Here is a 21037-nt window from a genome sequence, read left to right as displayed (position 1 = left end):
AAAAAACAATAACTTCAAATTGCAACGCTAAAAACATTGCTGGTAAGAAAGATAAAGTTTAAACAGAGTTGCATGGACTTCTACAGGTTGTTTCAATCTACTCCTGGGCAACCCTTCCCTCTTGTGCTGCCTCTTTGCCTAATAAAAAGCAGGAACTTTGGGCGCTTTTTAAGTTGATGAATAAGGAATTTGGTGCAGCCGTTTTGAATTGCCAAAATTAGCCGTCTCTGGAGAAGAGTAATTTATTGAATAGCTTGTATGCAGGAGTTAATTTGTCGAACATGTTGGTATAATGACTCGCCGAGAAGTCTTAGAGAAATAATCTTATTGGGTGCATTTCATGATTGTTTTGAGACAAGCGAATACCGTGACTACCGTGGAGCAGATCAATTAACTTCGACTAAGACTCCACCTGTGTGTTTCATGAAGCGTTACTGTGCCAGCTCAAATTCTACTGCTTCATTTACGAGTCCCGCTCACTTGGTTCAGGCAAGTGAACCCACATCCAACACATGCAGTGATACCAACATGAGTAGCCTGTTCTCAATGGCTTCATCCTTAGTGTTAGTTTGTATCGTGATGAATGTGTAACGATATTTTTTTGAGTGTGTGTACAGTCACAAAATATATTATGGGGAATAGTTCCATCACTGCTTAGCATATATGGGCATGTCAATATTGCTAATCTCAAACCCTATCACTGTCAATATATTATACAGTTTCACTCTACATTCAGTAGGCAGTGAGCATCTGAATGATATAAAATGACCTAACAGTCAAATCTGATTAAGATTTTGCCCATTCAAATGATAGACCTGTTGTCATGGCTGAGGCTACATAGCCCTTCAATTATGAGATAGCCAATTTGAAGTAATGCGAATTATTAAAAAACAAATATTTGAAAGTTATGATAATTTGTGATAAACAGGAGAGCAAAGTGCCATACACCAAGACTATATCACTACAGGACAAGTTTTCACGAAACAACAGATGATCTGTAATTACATCTGTAATGTTGTTCTATCTGGAGTTAAATGGAAGTGATAAACCTCTTACAGCAGATCCAATATCATAACCTTATAACCATTCAATTCCAAACAGTTAGTTTACTGTTAGTTTGAATTCATGTTTCATCTGGCCAGATGATCCTAGTTTTTCACGCCCAACACTTACATTCTACTTGACACTTCCACCCTCAGAACATCCCAAAGATTTATTTGAAAATACCCATCACTTACTACCCACTACTATTACAGCACACAAACACTGGCTCACCTTCCAAGAATCAGCATGAAACACCAGTCTGGTACCTGAGTGGGTGACATGAAAGACACAGATGAAAACCCTCCTGGGCTAGTGTCTCCTGAACTGCTTCTTGAACTTCTCATAATGGAAGTCATCAGTTGCCTTCTCCCCGTGCGGTCTTTTTGGTGCAATGGTGGAAATTTTGACACCACCACCAACCACAGGCTCCACTATCTCCTGTACCCTCTTTTCCTTCTTTTTGGCTGGTCCAGAGTCTTCCAAGTTAACTGAGGAGTGGAATAATGTGAATGAAGGTGAATAAACACAAACAGGTAACACTAAGTTAAAAAGAAAAAAATGAGAGATAGACTTAATACATGCATCCCCCATTATCCAACATTTCACTCTTTTGACATTTCAAAATACCTACCCCTTTTCAATGATTTGACATGCAATGCCTTCCATTTTAACATTTTCATATCCATATTCCATGCCAGATATTAATTTCCAAATTGCATGCCAGACATTCATTTGTTAGTGTTGCTGTTAGCTAGTCAAATGGAAAGTTCTGCCTTGCACTGCTCTATGCCGTGCCCAGCAATGGAAGTGATTTAAGGAAATCAATTGCTACTAACCTGACTCAGGTTACAGTGCTGACTGCACCTTCCCACAGATATCCTTCACATATGCAGACATACAAACACTAACACTTGTGTATAAAATCAAAAGCAATTGTATAAAATCTCATGCTTATAATCCTTGTGCTTTATTGTGTATATGTTCTGAATCATTCAGTTATATTTTCAACAAAAGTTTAGCTTCTAGAGATAAAAACGATAGCTGCAGTACCATCAGGATTAAGACTAGGAAGTAATATTGTTCATTCACAGGCTTGGTGTCAGAATTTATGGGAAGAATTTAAGTAAGAATTTAACATTTTCTACTAATGAAAGAATTTGTTATATCAACAATCTTAAATTTGATTTGCATTGTACTGTAACATGCACCATTGCATAGTGACAGCAATGTACTTACCAATATATATATTTTTTTATTCATGCATATTGCATTTTCCAGTGGAGCTTGCAAACTATCCACTTCACATACTACAAACATGTGAAGTACAAGAAGGAACTGTGTACTACCATACCCTCACATTATCATTATATTTAATAATTTCATCCCATATTGTTATCCAACATACAACTGAGCATCCCATGTACCATCCTTATATTATTCATGTATCTCTCAAGCCCCACAAACATTAAACTTAATATACTCCTGCATCTATTACTGTATTACGGTCACATCTGTTATGCTGAACAAATGGCATAGAATATCAGCATCCTGTGTACTATCATTACAACATGCTTACATCTATTATGCTGCACAAAGTTCACTGCCATGTTTTTTGGCACAAACTCTGATGGCCGTTCCTTTTTCATCATGCTCTCCCGGAGTAGCCTCTGCTTGGCTTCCTCTGTTGCTTCAATGTTGCGGATCTTCGCTTCCAGACCAAGATCCACCTCAGGGATTCCACTCAGCATCTGCAAGGGTTACAAGTATCAATATAAACAGTTGCTATCACTATCATCCCTATTTCACCACTACAGGGGTAAAGTACACAGACAGACTGCAAACCTCCATATTTCAGAATTTCTGCTGTTATGCCATCAATGCCAGGTGCTTTTCCTATTTTTAACTCCTTTATTACATTCTCTATATCACCCCTCTCTACCTCTCCCTGTGGATATATGTGCCCTACATTAATCTTCACTCCTGCACTGGTTATAGCAAAATGAAAAGGATAATAACAATAAAAAGTGTTAATAGCACAAAAACTGTGCTAGATCGGCATCGCATGACCCTCCAACACCCCCCCAATAATTTATATTATGTAACTAGGGGTCTAAAATGGAAAATGCTGAAAAGTAAAGATGGCACCACTATAAACACTTGCCTGCGCCACAACGGGGTGGGGCCAACCATCAGGCCTACTGGCGCCACAGGCCAAGATGTGTGTGTGTGTGTGTGGTGGTGGGGGGGGACAGCCAACTTTGTTTATAGTGCCATGTTGTAGGGTTCATCAGGGCTAACAAATGTTATTATACAATGTCGTGTCTACAATGCATGGGTGAGCCAGGAAAACAACTTGGAGAGAACAACAACAAGAAGATGGACAATCTGTTGATTGGTGTCTGCGACACCGATTAAAAGGAATGACAATAAAGAAATAGGCTGCAAAATGCGCTGATGGCAACTGCAGAATATAGGTGAGTGGCGCTGTTCTAACCCTTGCATTCACCACTGAACCCAGTTTGCACGTCTTGCTGTGAAGGGGTTAAGTTAAGCCTACCCAAACACAAATCTCTTGAACCACAAACAGCAACTCACCTGGTTACTGAGCATCTCTTCGCTGCGCTTGGAGGTGGACTCCCGCAGCATGGAAGGAACAGCACGCAGAGCCACCTCATCCAAGGTCTGGTAGCGGCTCTGTTCCTCCTGGTTCTCCTCAGCCTGGATGCCCTTACGTTTTGCCAGGTTCTCCTCTATGAATTTCTGCCTGGAGTGTGGGAGTTGTCATTAGAACATTTACATGTCAATCACACACTCAGATGTGGGTCATGATTTTTTTACACCAAAAAGTTTCACATTAACTCACTGACTGCAGCACTTTGTTTAAATTATTTTCTGTACAGTTTTCTAGAGGAAACTAAGCTTTTGCAAACCACCATGAAATATATATGTGAACTCGCCTTTTATCTACACTTGCTGTAGTGAATGATTTTTGCTAAAATAAAATGGATTCATGAAGCATCTTACATTTTACTGAGATAGAAAATTATATGCCACAGTCAATCCAGACCTAAACCACACAAAGAAATAGGTCTACTGATAAAGTACTGTGGTGATGTGAATTGTGCAATGTATGAAAAATATACATGTGACAAGATTTCTGTTGGCTAGTTGTGACTGTGGTATTGGTTGTGTGGTTGTGCAGCTCCATGATGCTGAGGAATCAGTGTGGATGTAGGAAAGGATGTAGGTATCATTTCTGGCACTCGATCGATAACATTGTGTGGCTGTGGTAAGCACAGGCAGATTAGAGGAGGGAAGTAGTGGGTAAAGGAAGGCAGTAATGCTGGCTTCCTGGTTCCCTCGTGCCACTTGCTTTTGTAGTTTAGTTACTATTTTTTCCAGAACAGTTCCTCCTCCTCCTTGCAACTGCTATGAATAAAAGTAATTGAGTCTGACATGCCTCAGGACCCAGCCTCTGGTCCTTATACTGCCAATAGGAGTTGCAATTAAAAGTTTCACTTAACAGCTCAATACAGCCATCCTCCATCATGAGTGTTGGATAACTAGCTCAATAGATCATGAGGAGGAGTTGAGGGCACCTCTGTGTTATAGTGGTTTACACAAATAGCTACAAATCTGCAAGCTTGGGTTTGAATCATAGTTTGGGCAGTCAGTGCACAGCTCACCCAACTGTTCATCCTCCCTCTTGAGCTAGTTGATAAATGGGTACCTGAGGAAACCTGGGAAAGGTAAACTGGTAATGCCGATATCACACTGGCCCTGTGTCTCAGGATTAGGGTTGCAATGGGTGGGAAAGTTTCTGGAGAAATAGAAACTTTCTGGGAATTTTCAGGAATTTTCAAATTCCAAATCTCCAAATCTCACATTTCAGCATCCTCATCACGACGATTAGTCTCTGCAGAAAAGGCCGTACCAATACCAGTGTCATAGGCATCATCAGAGGTCTTCTTGGCATTCTTTGCTGCATTCAGGTCCACCATGCCACCACACTTGGTCTTGAAGGGGTCATCCTGTTGGGATAGATATGAGAGTAATCTTACTACAAGATCAGGATTATGGTTATGCCACCTAGCCTACTACCTGCCTTTATTTTCAAGGTTTCCTTCAAACAGTTCCATGCATTTATTTATTTTCAATGGAAAGTGGGAATATCCACTCACTTATTTAAGCCCCAAATTTAGTGGGCATCCTCTGCATGTTTTCTGCACACACACACACACAAAAAACTACTTCTGAAAAGTTTTAGGTAATTTAACTCCAATTTAATTATATAGGGTAATTACTTGATATCATTTTTTCTGAGTGATTATAAAATCCTCCAGTATCTCAAGATAACCCTAGAATGATTGCATTTGGCAGTCCTTTTAAATCCAATGTGGAGTCTGATCACAAAACTCAAAACCTTGTAAGACTGCATTTCTGATGGATTTCCTTTCCTTCTAACATTGTTGTATAAATTCAGTAATGCAGCTCTTGCCTCTGAAACCAGGTTCCTGTCCCTGGGACCAAAGTCCCATTCTTTACTTCCTAAACCAAGCAAAGTTCAGAAAGTGAAAAATGCTTTTGTTCCTGGCACCAAGTATTTTAACACGGTAGCTGTGGCGATCATGTTTGTTAAACACCCCTCTAAGTGAATTAATGAGAAAAATCACCAGTCACACTAACCATTACCATATATGTATCAATGCATTTGTGATCATATATATATATATATATATATATATATATATATATATATATATATATATATATATATATATATATATATATATATATATATATATATATATATATATATATATATACTAGGGGTTTATGTCATTGCAAGAATTTGGCCCATCGCTGGTATGCGGTAAAGCCACATATTTGGCCTGTCGCTACTACCGAGTTAATTCTGCACAAGGTTGTATGAGAGATAAACAGGATAGCACATAAACAATGGAAAGGTGATCTATACATTGGAACTAAACTACAAAGGCAGTCCAAAAACATTCATCAAAACTCACATCTACACCCTCCTTTTTGGTGTTGGTCTCCCCCACAAGCAGGCCCTCTGCACTCACACCCGCCTGCCGCCGCCGATATTTGCGCAGCTCTCTGCTTTCCTCCAGCTTGGCACTGTGGAGAATGCACACAGGATACTAGATTCTGGTGATTGTGAACAAGTGTGGTGGCTGCTCCTTGTAGAGACAAATATTTCCCACCTTATTTATCTGCAGTTTGGTATCCTTAATTTTAGGATACACTAAATACACATAAGTAAAAACAATTGCAAGTCAATACTGTGGAGTCATGGTATGCCAATCCCAGCCTACCCTCAGTTTGGCTGTATCACTGGCCACTAGATTAGTCTTTTCATGGACTGCCATCAGTAGGCATGCCACATGGAGGCTCTTGAAGGCTCAATCTTTGAAGGTGCAGCCAGCTAGGTGTTGATTTTTATGCTGATAAGTACAGCTTGGTATCTTCTTCCAGAACAAACCTTTTCCGTCACAATTAAAGACTCATTCCAGAAGGTATTCACTTTGTTCAATAATGTCCATTAGCTAACCTGAGAATGTTGATGCTGATTCCAAAGTAAACTTCAGATTATAAAGTTTATAGCACTTCATAAAACTGTGAAACCAACCATTGCTAGTTTTATCCAAGATGATTGAACAAACAGAAAACCCAAGGTCTGATAGAGTGAGTGGATACTATTCAAGCCTTTAAAACAACAAATTATGGCAGATCTGGGTAAAATTCTTCCTCATCAATAAAGTGATTTTAGAGCAAACTGTATTCCCTTCATTAATCTTACATGAGTGCCTCGTCTCCGTTCCCCGAGTCTTCTTCGTCTGAATCATCGTTGCGGCGGCGGCATTGGTTCCTGTTCTTCTTCTTCTTGAAAACAATCTTTGGTGCAGCAGCAGCCTCACCTCCCTCTGCCTCACTGGACATGGCCCTGGAGATGGGATTAAAATGGTTGTTCATATTGGACAGTCAAGGAGTCAAAGTAAGCAAGAGTTTTCAGACATCCAAGAAGGACACTACTCCTCCCACCCTATAGTGGATCAGAAGGGCACAAAGGCTTTATCTCAGGCTCCCATGCAGCCAAATTCAAACTACTTGTGTACCACGAATACTTGATGCTTTATGAAATACCCGAGATACTGGTCTCTTTTTTGGTGGGACACTCTTTGGAGAACATAGGCTATCCTTGAAAAGAGGCATACCTCAAAAGTAGACATTTGTGACGGAAATGAGGTACAAAACCATGCTATACACTACAATTATCACCAGAAAACATGAACCACGTAAGAAAATCGTTGGTTGGGTGAATCTGTAAATTGTCATAACTTGTCAGCTGTAACAACAACTATATAAATGTACTTTTTGAGCCAGGGACTGGGGGAGGTGGAAAGGCCAACACAATAATGAACCAACGAGATGTCCCCTTGACGCAGCGGAATATAATGGATTATTTGCAACATTAACAGTGGTGTCCCACAGGGTTCTGTCCTATCTCCCACTCTTTTTCTGTTGTTCATTGATGATCTTCTTTCCAAAACGAACTGTCCTATCCATTCCTACGCCGATGATTCCAATCTGCATTACTCAACTTCTTTTAATAGAAGACCCACCCTTCAGGAACTTAACGACTCAAGGCTGGAGGCTGCAGAACGCTTAGCCTCAGACCTTACTATTATTTCCGATTGGGGCAAGAAGAACCTGGTGTCCTTCAACGCCTCAAAAACACAGTTTCTCCACCTATCCACACGACACAATCTTCCAAACAACTATCCCCTATTCTTGGACAACACCCAGCTATCACCTTCCTCAACACTAAACATCCTCGGTCTATCCTTAACTCAAAATCTCAACTGGAAACTTCATATCTCATCTCTTACTAAATCAGCTTCCTCGAGGCTGGGCGTTCTGTACCGTCTCCGCCAGTTCTTCTCCCCTGCACAGTTGCTGTCCATATACAGGGCCTTGTCTGCCTCGTATGGAGTATGCATCTCATGTGTGGGGGGGGCTCCACTCACACAGCTCTTCTGGACAGAGTGGAGGCTAAGGCTCTTCGTCTCATCAGCTCTCCTCCTCATACTGATAGTCTTCTACCTCTTAAATTCGGCCGCAACGTTGCCTCTCTTTCTATCTTCTATCGATATTTCCACGCTGACTGCTCTTCTGAACTTGCTAACTGCATGCCTCCCCCCCTCCCGCGGCCCCGCTGCACTCGACTTTCTACTCATGCTCATCCCTATACTGTCCAAACCCCTTATGCAAGAGTTAAACAGCATCTTCACTCTTTCTTCCCTCACGCTGGTAAACTCTGGAACAATCTTCCTTCATCTGTATTTCCTCCTGCCTACGACTTGAACTCTTTCAAGAGGAGGGTATCAGGACAGCTCTCCTCCTGAATTTGATCTTCCTTTCGGCCACCTCTTTTGTTTTACTTTAGGAGCAGTGAGTAGCGGGCTTTTTTTTTATTATTGTTTTCTTTTTGTGTGTGCCCTTGAGCTGCCTCCTTTTTTAAAAAAAAAAAAAAAAAAAAAAAAAACTCATCGAATAGAAAAAGCAACCTCTCACCGAGTAGAAAAAGTAACCTCTCACCGAATAGAAAAAGTAACCTCTCACCGAAGAGAAAAAGTAACCTCATCGAATAGAAAACAAAAGTAATCTCTCACCGAATAGAAAAAGTAACCTCACCGAATAGAAAAAGTAACCTCTCATCGAATAGAAAAAGTAACCTCACCGTATAGAAAAAGTAACCTCACCATATGGAAAAAGTAACCTCACCATATGGAAAAAGTAACCTCACCGTATAGAAAAAGTAACCTCTCATCGAATAGAAAAAGTAACCTCACCATATGGAAAAAGTAACCTCACCGTATAGAAAAAGTAACCTCTCATCGAATAGAAAAAGTAACCTCACCGAATAGAAAACGTAACCTCTCATCGAATAGAAAAAGTAACCTCTCATCGAATAGAAAAAGTAACCTCACCGAATAGAAAAAGTAACCTCATCGAATAGAAAAAGTAACCTCACCATATGGAAAAAGTAACCTCACCGTATAGAAAAAGTAACCTCTCACCGAATAGAAAAAGTAACCTCACCGAATAGAAAAAGTAACCTCATCGAATAGAAAAAGTAACCTCTCACCGAATAGAAAAAGTAACCTCACTGAATAGAAAAAGTAACCTCACCGAATAGAAAAAGTAACCTCTCACCAAATAGAAAAAGTAACCTCTCACCGAATAGAAAAAGTAACCTCACTGAATAGAAAAAGTAACCTCTCACCGAATAGAAAAAGTAACCTCACTGAATAGAAAAAGTAACCTCTCATCGAATAGAAAAAGTAACCTCACCGAATAGAAAAAGTAACCTCACCGAATAGAAAAAGTAACCTCTCATCGAATAGAAAAAGTAACCTCACCGAATAGAAAAAGTAACCTCACTGAATAGAAAAAGTAACCTCACTGAATAGAAAAAGTAACCTCACCGAATAGAAAAAGTAACCTCTCACCGAATAGAAAAAGTAACCTCTCACCGAATAGAAAAAGTAACCTCACCGAATAGAAAAAGTAACCTCACTGAATAGAAAAAGTAACCTCTCACCGAATAGAAAAAGTAACCTCTCATCGAATAGAAAAAGTAACCTCTCACCGAATAGAAAAAGTAACCTCTCACCGAATAGAAAAAGTAACCTCTCACCGAATAGAAAAAGTAACCTCTCACCGAATAGAAAAAGTAACCTCACCGAATAGAAAAAGTAACCTCACCGAATAGAAAAAGTAACCTCATCAAATAGAAAACAAAAGTAACCTCTCACCGAATAGAAAAAGTAACCTCACCGAATAGAAAAAGTAACCTCACCGAATAGAAAAAGTAATCTCACCGAAAAGAAAAAGTAACCTTATTGAATAGAAAAAGTAACCTCATCAAATAGAAAACAAAAGTAACCTCTCACCGAATAGAAAAAGTAACCTCACCGAATAGAAAAAGTAACCTCTCACCGAATAGAAGTAAGATATTGAGACCAATGTGTGCGTGTTTATCTTCTCTTATTCTTCAGTGTTTCCTCTTCTATATTCTTCCTCGTCAGCGTTCTTTGGGGTCTGGTTAAAGTTGTATTCTGTTATTTTATCAGCGAGAGGGAAATCAAAACACGAGGCTCCCCACTCCACAGCTGTTCCCTTGGTCCGGGTCTGGGTTAGCGCGTTCTCTTCGTTCTCCTCGTCTACTACGGAGTCATTTACCTGCGCTTTTCAAACACACACACACACACACACACACACTCTCTCTCTCTCTCTCTCTCTCTCTCTCTCTCTCTCTCTCTCTCTCTCTCTCTCTCTCTCTCTCTCTCTCTCTAACCTAAGAATTTTCGTACATGACCCCTCTCTCTCTCTTAAACAACGACGAAGCCTTTTTACGAAATTTCATGTAGATTATGTCATGCTGGGAGAGAGAGAGAGAGAGAGAGAGAGAGAGAGAGAGAGAGAGAGAGAGAGAGAGAGAGAGAGAGAGAGAGAGAGAGAGAGAGAGAGAGAGAGAGAGAGAGAGAAGAGAAGAGAAGAGAAGAGAAGAGGAGAGAAGAAAAGAGAAGAGAAGAGAGAGAGAGAGAGAGAGAGAGAGAGAGAGAGAGAGAGAGAGAGAGAGAGAGAGAGAGAGAGAGAGAGAGAGAGAAAGGCTGGGTAGGGGAAGGGGAGTTGGAGGCGGTCGAACACACGTATCCGGGGTGGGATGAGGAGGATGTGCAGCGGGGAAGTTGCGTGGAAGCATTAATGAAACACCTGGCCGTGGATGGAGCTGTTTTCCCGAGGCTCCAGGCACCAGAGAGTCTTGGGGCCAGTTCGACAGTCCACCACAGACATTGTAAGCGCCCAAACGAAAGTAACTGTATAATCCGTATTTTTCTACTCAATACCAGATACTAATAATGAAATTTCCTGTGTGGCTTCCTAAAATGTCCTCCCCCTTTTAATATCAACGCCAAACACTATACAAGGAATTTTCGTGGTATTCTGTGTTTGGTTGGGGAGCTTACAAACTTGTGGTATTAGAACAAAACTGGCCCTTCCTCTGCCTCACTGCCCCGAACTCGTTAGTCCAGACCTCACGGGCCACTGAATTTTCTTTATATTCTCTCACCTAATGATTTTGGCCCCATTTTTCTGCTTATGTATCGATTTTAGTGCTAGTTTTGATTAAGGAGATTTTGGAGCATATTATTAAACATTTCGTCGTCCAAGCACACACATCTCGCCTACTGATTTTGGTCTTTTTTCTGCTTACGTATTGGCTTTAGTGACATTTTTAATTAAGGAGATTTGGGGGCATATTATTAAACATTTTGTCCCCCAAGCATAGCGCACACATTTCACACATGGCTTTCGTAGGAGTTATAAATGGGCCTTTCCAGGAGTAGTTTTATTTACCCTGGTGGGAGTTTGACAAGGCTTCTGTACCATAAACACTAAAAATCACTCATGAGAACGCGTTTTAACTCCTTTTTTTATTAGCTTGTAGAAATAACTGTTGTGAGAGTCAGTAGCATTTAGGAATACGTACCGACCTTTCTGTCTTTGTGTGTTGCATGGTGATGATAACCCACGTGAGGAAATAAGGCTGTTTTCTTTCTCACCTTTTTTTCCTTAGCTTTCGTAGTTTGTGCAATTTCCAAACGATTCGCTTCTGACGGGAGGTTCAAAGTCACACGAGGGCTGATTGGGGGTCAAAGCTCCCCGGCAGCGGCTCGGAGGGTTCTTGGCGGGGTCGATTTAAGCATCAAAGCGTGAAATTGAGGCCGTCGTGAGGGTTGACATGGGAGCCTCTTGGGGCGTGAAGCTCGGTGACTTTGTGTTGCTCCGCCCTTGTGGCCCTCTCGATCATGTTGTGTTGCTGCTGATGATGATGACTCTCTCTTTCTCTATCTATCTGTCTATCTATCTGTCTATCTATCTATCTATTCTCCTGGTTCGCCTTCCCAGCCTTGCTCAACTTTCTCCCCCTCCGGTTTTCTAATCTTTTCGTCACCTTTACTTTTCTCACTTCCTACTCTGTTCCCCCTTTTTTCCTGGCGTCCTCCTCCTCGTTTCCTGTTGCTTCTCCTCGTGTCCTCTGAGTCCCTGTCATGTACTCGTTCCGCCTTTTCGCTCCCGAGTGCTTCTTTCTTCCTCCTCTCCGTCTCCCTTCGTTGGTCTTTTGTGCACCATGATTACCGCTTTCCTGGCCCTTTCCTTTTTTTTCTTTTCTTCGGCTGTCATCGCCCTTTCGTTTCATGTCCCTCGTCTCATATTTTTCCATGTCCTATGAACTCCTACCGCCTTTACCGTTTCTTCTTTCTTTTTTCCATTAGTCTCGTATCTGTATTTCGTTTTCATGTCCTCCTTTGCTCCCTATCTTTTTCCGAGGTATCTCTTAACCTTGTATTTTCATTGTTTTCTCTTTAATCTCTACCTATCAGTTCTTTTTTTAGCTTGACCCAGACCTCATGAGTTAAGATATTTTTTCCGATCACTCAGAAATAGCGCAGTTGAAATCTCTCGCATGTTCTCTTAGCCACAGTGCGAGGAAAAGCGTAACAATAAAAGAGTTTGAAGGCCATTGTTGCACACCGCAGGGCAATCTCTTATTCCCCAAAGAAATGCGGTTGATTTGTTTCCGCGAGAGTCCGTGTCGAGACCGATCTGCTGTAGTGTAGGGTACAAACTTAATGTATTTTTATTCCCGTTGACAAGTGACAGGGACCTCGGGAGCATAAACAGCGACAGCATCCCTTGTGTATTAGGCCGAAGCGTTGTTTCCATTGGTGCTGTGAGCTGGGTGTGCATTTTTTTGTATCCACTGCGTTATTATCTGTCTGGTGTGAGATGGATAGATAGATAGATAGAGACAGAGCTAGATAGATAGACGGATAGATAGATAGATAGACAGATATAGAGAGAAATGAATCTGATCAAGCAATTTCGAATGTAAATATGGTTTTAATTTGGAGCTCCGTCCGCAGGAATTCCGCTTTTTTCATGTGATATCGACATTCCGTTTATATGCCGGCATGTGTGCGTGTTTGTGTGTGTGTGTGTGTGTGTGTGTGTGTGTGTGTGTGTGTGTGTGTGTGTGTGTGTGTGTGTGTGTGTGTGTGTGTGTGTGTGTGTGTGTGTGTGTGTGTGTGTGTGTGTGTGGTAAATTTAGCGAAAAACTATCTTCTCGTGATTTCACCTCCAATAAAAGTCACAAGATAAATAAAAGTCGAACGAGACAACGGTAAAAAAAAAGAAGTATGTTTTGAGAACGAATGCGAGGAACGGAGGAGGAGAAGGAAGAGGAGGAAGAGGAGGAAGAGGAGGAGGAGGAGGAGGAGGATTAGACTGGAGGGATAAAACACTGCCTAGAGGGGTTCACCACACTCAGAACACACATAAAAGATTAAAACGGAAAAGAAAAAAAATGAACACAAGAGGGAAAGACATGATTTTTTTTACACATGGACATAATAATCGACGAAATAAAATAACAAGTAAAACAGACATTGCAATCAGGAAGGAAAATAATAATAGAAAAAGAAAAGCAAACAAGGAGATTATCAGCGGTCAACCCAGAACTAAGAGATGAGAGAGGAGACAAATAAAAGAAATGTGGGAACTAGAAAAACAGAAAAGGGAGCAATGAATAAAAAAAGTAAAAAAAATAAAATAAAAATCCGCAGCGTGTAATTTATCCATTGTTAGATGATAAAAAAAGTAAATAAAGAAAAGCGAAAATAAAGAACGAAAATAATTTAAATGACCTGAAACTCAATGAAAGGACAAAATCAACGCCATGGAAAATTAGGGTCAGTAGGGCAAGCCAAACCGCGCATTGCCTCTGTGCTCAGCTTCGTCTCTTTGAGCTTTGAACCTGTGACAAACATGGAACCCTCATACGCGAAAAAAAAAAAAACCTTCCTTCGGCATCCTTCGGTACACACTGGTCTACCTAAAAGGAGGTGGAAGTGATGGATTGTATGTTGGCTATGCGCTGATAATTTCTCACAAGGATTCGAACTGAGGCCCATGAGTTTATAGCCCTGAACACTGCATTACGGAAGAAGGTGAAAGGCTATGATGATGGTAATGATGAAGATGATGATAGCAATAACAACGATAATAGCAATGATAATGGTAATAACAACAGTAATAATAATAATAATAATAATAATAATAATAATAATAATAATAATAATAATAATAATAATAATAACAAAACAACAGCAACATCAATAATAACAACAACAACAATAGAACACACACACACACACACACACACACACACACACACACACACACACACACACACACACACACACACTATAGGAAATTAATAAGAAAAATGAACCAGGACTCCAAAGAAAACCAACAAAACGCGAATATTAATCACACGAAATAAAACATGGAAATCTATTCACCCGCTCACACGCACACACACACACACAAAAAAAAAATCCCTCACAATCTTTAGAACGGATAATAAAAGGCTGAGAAATATGGCGTGAATCAGTAACTAGAAGTGGAAACGAAGGCTCAGAATATGTGTGAGTGTGGAAATCAGCAGGGAACTCGAAATCAGGGAACGAAAGGTAAAAATAAAATACTGGAGATGAGAAAAATGATCGGTATGGATGGAGGAAACTATGAATCTGGAACGGAAACACGCGGGAACACGATCAGGACGCAGGGAAAGAATACGGAACACGAGTTTTTTTTTAGAATGGAAGGCGCGGGAAACGGGTGGCCGAAAAGGAGAGCCGAAGAGGAAATGCCGAAAAAAAAAAAAAGGCTGATGCGAAAACCCTCGGAAAGTCTTTATCTGTTTATTTCATTGCCAATTTTATTCTTTTAACTGTTTTGTTTTTTGTTTCGTTTCTCTTGGGTTATTTATTTGTTTTCTGTTTCTTCCAATTCTTTTGGTTCTTTTTATGCTTTTTTTCTTTTTTTTTCGTTTCGTCGTCTTGTTGTTTTTGCTTTTATTTATTTCGATTCCCCCGCTTTTTTTTTCTTTCTCTTTTTTGTTTTATTCTTCTCTCCTTGTTTTCTTGTTTCTCTTTCCCCCGATTTCTCTGCTTCTTTTTTCTTTCTTTCTTCTCTTTCTATTTTTCCGTTTTCTCCTTATTTTATTTTATCTTTTTCTCCATATTTTGTTTTATTTTTATTCCTGTTCTTTCTCTTCTCTTTTAGTTTCATATTTTTCTTCTTCCTACATCACCTCCTCTTTTTCATTATTATCATTATTATTACCACCCTCAACCCCACTATTACTACTTCTACTACCATTACAACAACTACTGCTATTGTTGGTGGTAGCGAGTGTTCTCAAGTGCTAATAGGTTCGCGGATAGAGGAACTCAATATCCGTTAGGGTTACTTTGTTGGACAAAAATAACAAAGGTCATTGACACGGACAAGACTCTAAGAAAAGGTGTTTATGTGGGTATGCGTTTGTGTGAATGTTGTGAAGTGTGGGTAACATTTAAGTGTTGGTGTATGTGTATAACAATGTGTACGAATGGACGACAAGAGGACATGGACGGGCAGTAGAAGATAAACAAGTAACAAGAGATAAACAATTAGACGCACAGGAAACTGTGAGACAGGAGCACGAACGAAAACATTGACACAAAGTAAAAATGAACATAGAGTCTATGCTGCAACGCCCCATTTTCTTATTGTCACTGAGGGGAAGGAACACGAAATTTGAGCGGTGACTGCTACACTATTACTACTACTACTACTACCACCACCACCACTGTTGTTAGTATCATATTTCAGTTACCATGGGTTGCTCTCCACGCGGCCATCAGGGAGGAAAAGGTCGGCGCGCTCACGTCAAAGTAAATATGAAACTCATCACTCAGAGGACACAGATCGGCCAGTCTCGCAGCGTAGGTAATGAAGCTTGTTTCTCTCTCTCTCTCTCTCTCTCTCTCTCTCTCTCTCTCTCTCTCTCTCTCTCCTCCCCGCACGTAACTGTACTGAGCGTTGCCAGTCTTGGGTGTTTGTGAGGCCACGAGGTGTGTTGCTAACGAAGGGGACGCGTCTGTTTTCCATAACTATGAGTTTTTTCGTTCAAAGTTGTGGTTACGAAATTTCGCAGATTGTTTGGAACTGCTAAATACTACGCTTTACGTTTTGCTATGAATCTATTTTTTTTTATAACATATCAAGTGATACGAGTTCACAAGCTTTAGAGAGGCAACAAAATACAATGTTATATTTATAAAATATTTGTTTTCTGGTCGAAGGTTTCACGTATTTTATTAGTGACGTAGTGCATTGCTTTCAAGTTGAATAGTACATATGAAAATCTTACTGGGAATTTGATACTGACTGGTTCTAAAAAAATGAAGTTAATGAGTGCGATATTTCTTTATATTTTATTAAATATTGATAAGGATATTCTATAATGCTGTGGTTACCTAATGTTTTTCTTTCAGTGGAAGCATCCACTCTTAAAAGCTATGGTGATGACGGGCGACAGGAATGGCATTACTTCAGGGGCACATTCCTTGTCCACTGGCTGACAATATCAGACCGTGGATGAATTATTTTTGCTCGATATGAGAAACTGTTAGTCAACAGCTGACGCCGTTGGAGTGACAGTGTAGACCATCAGTTTTTGTGGTAGATTTGCATGTAGTAAGATTGGTAAAACCTTCTGTAGTGTCTTCCGGGTTGGAAACTCCGTCTGGTTTGGGTGTTCAATATTAGGTGTTTTGAGGCAGGGCGTGTTCATCACTGTGGTCCAATGTTATTGTGATAGTTCCTGTATATTCGTTAAGCTTATGCATACAGCAATACTGTCCATATATTTATTTTTAATAATCGCGAGAGAGTATTTCTATAGTTTCTGGGTTAAAGGTCATTTTGCGAATTTTCTCTATAACTGAGGTCAAGTTTCAATGAGCTATGTCGGGATTACTTATAGTTTCAAAACAATTCTGTTTAAGAGGATAATGTAAGTCACACACCTAAATAAACATATTAATGAAAACTGTAAAACTCCCATCCTATCTCATTTGCAGCCTCTTTGACTTTGCTAAAGTTTGATGACATTAATGAACCTTTGAATGAAATTGTATGCAGATTCATTCCATATATGTTTTGGTGGAAAAGGTGGCAATCATATGGAAATCATTCGTAAATATGGTGCAGCCAGAATAATACCCCGGCAGGTTGTTACTCTATACGTGATCTATCAGTGTGGCTCTGGTGGCGGTCACCGATTGGTTTATTAATGGTAGGATTAAACGTGCGAGTACATTTAAGTAATCAAGTCGTGTATGAGTGCTCGTTATATTTTAACAAACTATAATTATAGTCGCCCATAATCTAGAACAACAATGAGCATCAAGTTGGGATATTAATCCTAAATTGACTGAAAATTGGCCATAAAAGTGATGTTAAATGGAATTCTCGAGAGAGAGAGAGAGAGAGAGAGAGAGAGAGAGAGAGAGAGAGAGAGAGAGAGAGAGAGAGAGAGAGAGAGAGAGAGAGAGAGAGAGAGAGAGAGAGAGAGAGAGAGAGAGAGAGAGAGAGAGAGAGAGAGAGAGAGAGAGAGAGAGAGAGAGAGAGAGAGAGAGAGAGAGAGAGAAAGAGAGAGAGTCATAACATTGATAATATTATGATTGTAAAAAAGTGTGACAACATTATTATAGTAGGGGACCTAAATCAGCGCACAGCACAAAGGGAGTTCGACAACTTACTAGCAGTGTACGATTTGGACAACTATGTTAACTTCCCCACACACAGCTCCGGATCCTCGCTTGATCCTGTCGTCACTGACCTCCCTCCAAACACTGTGCAATGCCACCCGCTGGGCTATGTGGGTACCTCAGATCATGTGGCCGTTCTCGCCAAGGTGGCATTCAAGCGTCACCGGGAGGAGAGCACCACAAGGACTCTGTGGCGCTGGGGGGCAACTGACTGGGGGAGGCTGCGCACAGCCCTGCAACAGCTGGACTGGGACGCGGTTCTGAGTGGCAGCGTGGAGCAGCAGGTGCACCAGTTCACTGAAGCTGTCCTCAAGGAGCAACACCGGTGGGTGCCACACCGCGAGCACAGATCCAAGCCGTCCGACCAGCCGTGGTTCGGGCCGAGGTGTCGTGCAGCATCAGACGCCAAACACCGCGCTTGGCTAACGTATAAGCGTAACCCAACTGCCTTCAACAAGAGGAGGCACAGGGAAGCAGCAGCCCAAATGCAAGACGCCCAGGCCTGGGCTAAGGACCAATGGGTGACTGCCACAAAAAACAAACTAAAAGGAGGCCAGGTAGGGAGCAAGCAGTGGTGGCACCTGGTTAAGGAACATCAAGGTGAGGTGCAAGAAGGCACAGTTCCGACCTTGAGAAGAGAGGATGGCACCATGGCACTGAACAATAAAGAAAAGTAGAGTTGTTTGCCAAGACTTTGCTGCCAAAATGACCGTCCTCACCCAGAAAAGAGCCACCGACTCTCCTTCAGTTACAAAAGAAAAGTTGACAAGCCTCTCAACAACGGAGGTGGAGGTGTATCTGGCACTGAAGGCCTTAGACGCAGATAAGGCTGTTGGCCCGGACAATATCAGCCCCCGCCTCCTGCGTCAGTGTGCCAAGGAACTCGCTCTTCCCCTCTCCAAGATGTTCAACCAATGCCTTCATACCTCCACCTGGCCGCAGAAGTGGAAGACTAGCCATGTTGTTCCTGTGCACAAGAAGAACGACCGAACGGACGTGAGGAACTACAGGCCGGTGTCCCTCCTATCAGCAGTGGCAAAAGTGTTGGAGGGAATAGTGGCTGAGCGGATCACTAGACACCTGGATAGGCACTATCTGTTGAGTGCCAGGCAGTTCGGCTTCAGGAAAAACCGGTCAGCAGCCGATCTCCACCTACTACTATCCAACGAATGGAGTTCACAGCTGGACCAAGGAAGAGCCACTGCTGCTCTGGCACTAGACATTGAGGGCGCATTTGACCGAGTGTGGCACACCTTCCTATTAGAAAAAATGAGAGCAGCCGGATTGGAGGGAAAGCTTCTGTGCCTGATGGAAAATTACTTAGAGGAACGCCACCTTCAAGTGGTCCTGAATGGGCACAAGTCCTCCCCACAACGGATCCACGCCGGCGTGCCACAAGGCAGCGTCATCGGGCCACTTCTATGGAACATATACATAAATGACCTCCTCCATCTTGTTCCTAGTGCCAAAGCGTTCGCCGATGACATCACTTTGACTCACAAAATAGAGCCAGGAGGAGAGGCCCAGGCAGCACGCCAACTAAGAGCCACACTCCGGCGAATTGCAGATTGGGGGAGTAAGTGGCAAGTTAAGTTTGCCCCAGCAAAAACTCAGCTGCTGGTAGTGGCCAGGACACCTGTGGATCTCCAGCTTGAATTTGAGGGACTCAAGCTGACGCCACGTGAGGAAGTGGAGGTGCTGGGCCTCACATATGACTCCAGGCTGACCTTCCGCACGCACATCCAGCAGCTGGCAAGGGCAGCCTCACGGAAGCTGACGTCCCTACGCAGAATCTCCTGGCTGATGGACAGTCGAGGGCGCGAGGTCTTATACAAGGCACAAATCCGATCCTCCCTTGAGTATTCGTGCCTAACGTGGGGGGGAGCTGCCAGTACCCATCTCGCGCTCCTCGACAAGATCCAGGAGAGGGCGTGGAGGATCATCACTGCTCGACAACCGGAGCACCTACCGACCCTGCAGACCCTCCAACACCGGCGAGACGTGGCCGGCCTCACCACTCTGTACAAAATACAGCAGGAGGGAGTGGAGCACCTGAGGACGCTGCGCCAGCCGGAGCGGGAGGTGACAGCCAACACCCGGTCAGCGGAGGCGGCACCCACGGCTCTGGTGGTGCAGCGATGCCGGACGACTCACTACCAGAGGCAGTTTATAAACACTTACGTGCATATATGGAACCGTCTCCTTGCGTCCGGTCAGCTGCCTCAGCAGTTCACACACCGGCAACAATATAAACTGTTTGTGAACCAGTGGCTGAACAATTTGTGAACAGGTTAGGCTTTAAGATAGGGGATACCAACTATGTTCCCTTTAGCCTACAAACTAGTGCCGCCATATAATGTAATGCTATAGGTACTAGGCCCTGATGTAACCAAGTGTCTGTGTAAATAAAAAAAAAAGAGAGAGAGAGAGAGAGAGTGTTGTACAATGACACAATGGACTTAAAATTTCAATCTTCTTGTGCCAAAACACAAAGCAACCTAAGAGGATTCAAATTAACTTTCATCTTCTCTTGTCAACGTGTCTGACTTACCTAACGAGACGCCAGAAGGTTACAGACGCACACTCTCTCTCTCTCTCTCTCTCTCTCTCTCTCTCCATCCATTCACTTACAGTAATGGAGCGGAAAGAATATGCGGAGGGAACATGATTTCTGAAAACTTTTGCTTGGCCTTCATGCAGCCTTTGTGCATGAAGGAAAAAGAAACGGACTCTACTTAACCTAAAATTTTAAAGCTCGACGATGTATCTCAGTCACAGTAAATGAATATATCGATGTAACATAACATTATCTTTTGCTTGCATACCAATTTTATACTTTAATACCATGTGAGTTTCGGTCCTTATGAATTTACTTGATATATTTATGGTGATTACCCCCCGAGGATATTTCGCTTAAAAACTAGCAAATACGAAGATGGATACATAGACAGACAAACAAGAATAAATGCCGGACAAAGACGGATAGAATGAGACAGACAGACAAAGACAACCAAACAGACTGACCGACTGATTAGGAAAAACACTTAACGGTCATTTTTTCTTTCTGATGTCTTTGCCTTTGAGCTGCTTCCTTTACTAAAAACAATGACGGACGGACAGACACGCAAACGCAGATGAAAGACCGACAGATGGATAGGCAATTACTGATGATAAAGTCTGAAAAAACTAGACAGACAAATAAAAAGGACACAGCCGGACAGACGGACAGACAATGC

At 41.8% G+C, this 21037-nt stretch overlaps 1 protein-coding gene across 8 annotated transcripts in view; it reads right to left on the bottom strand.

Moving 5' to 3' along the window:
* Positions 1-21037, bottom strand: part of LOC126986299 (telomere length and silencing protein 1 homolog) — a 76114-nt gene that overhangs the window by 11695 nt on the left and 43382 nt on the right. For 4 of the 8 annotated variants that reach the window (XM_050842436.1, XM_050842588.1, XM_050842311.1 and 1 more), the window contains exons 3-8: positions 6866-7009; positions 6072-6183; positions 4930-5075; positions 3640-3808; positions 2621-2792; positions 1276-1532 (exon numbers count right to left, since the gene is read on the bottom strand). In XM_050842436.1, the coding sequence (XP_050698393.1) occupies positions 1354-1532; positions 2621-2792; positions 3640-3808; positions 4930-5075; positions 6072-6183; positions 6866-7009 (922 nt within the window). In that variant the 3' untranslated portion in view covers positions 1276-1353. Of the gene's footprint in view, positions 1-2; positions 1533-2620; positions 2793-3639; positions 3809-4929; positions 5076-6071; positions 6184-6865; positions 7010-10068; positions 10266-21037 lie in introns of those variants that run through there. The other 4 variants (XM_050842745.1, XM_050842666.1, XM_050842533.1 and 1 more) reach the window with 4 other exon arrangements.

Source organism: Eriocheir sinensis, chromosome 1, assembly GCF_024679095.1.
Source record: "Eriocheir sinensis breed Jianghai 21 chromosome 1, ASM2467909v1, whole genome shotgun sequence".
NCBI lineage: Eukaryota > Metazoa > Arthropoda > Malacostraca > Decapoda > Varunidae > Eriocheir > Eriocheir sinensis.
Note: the sequence above shows the minus strand (reverse complement) of the source record. Positions and strands in the feature narration are given on the sequence as shown.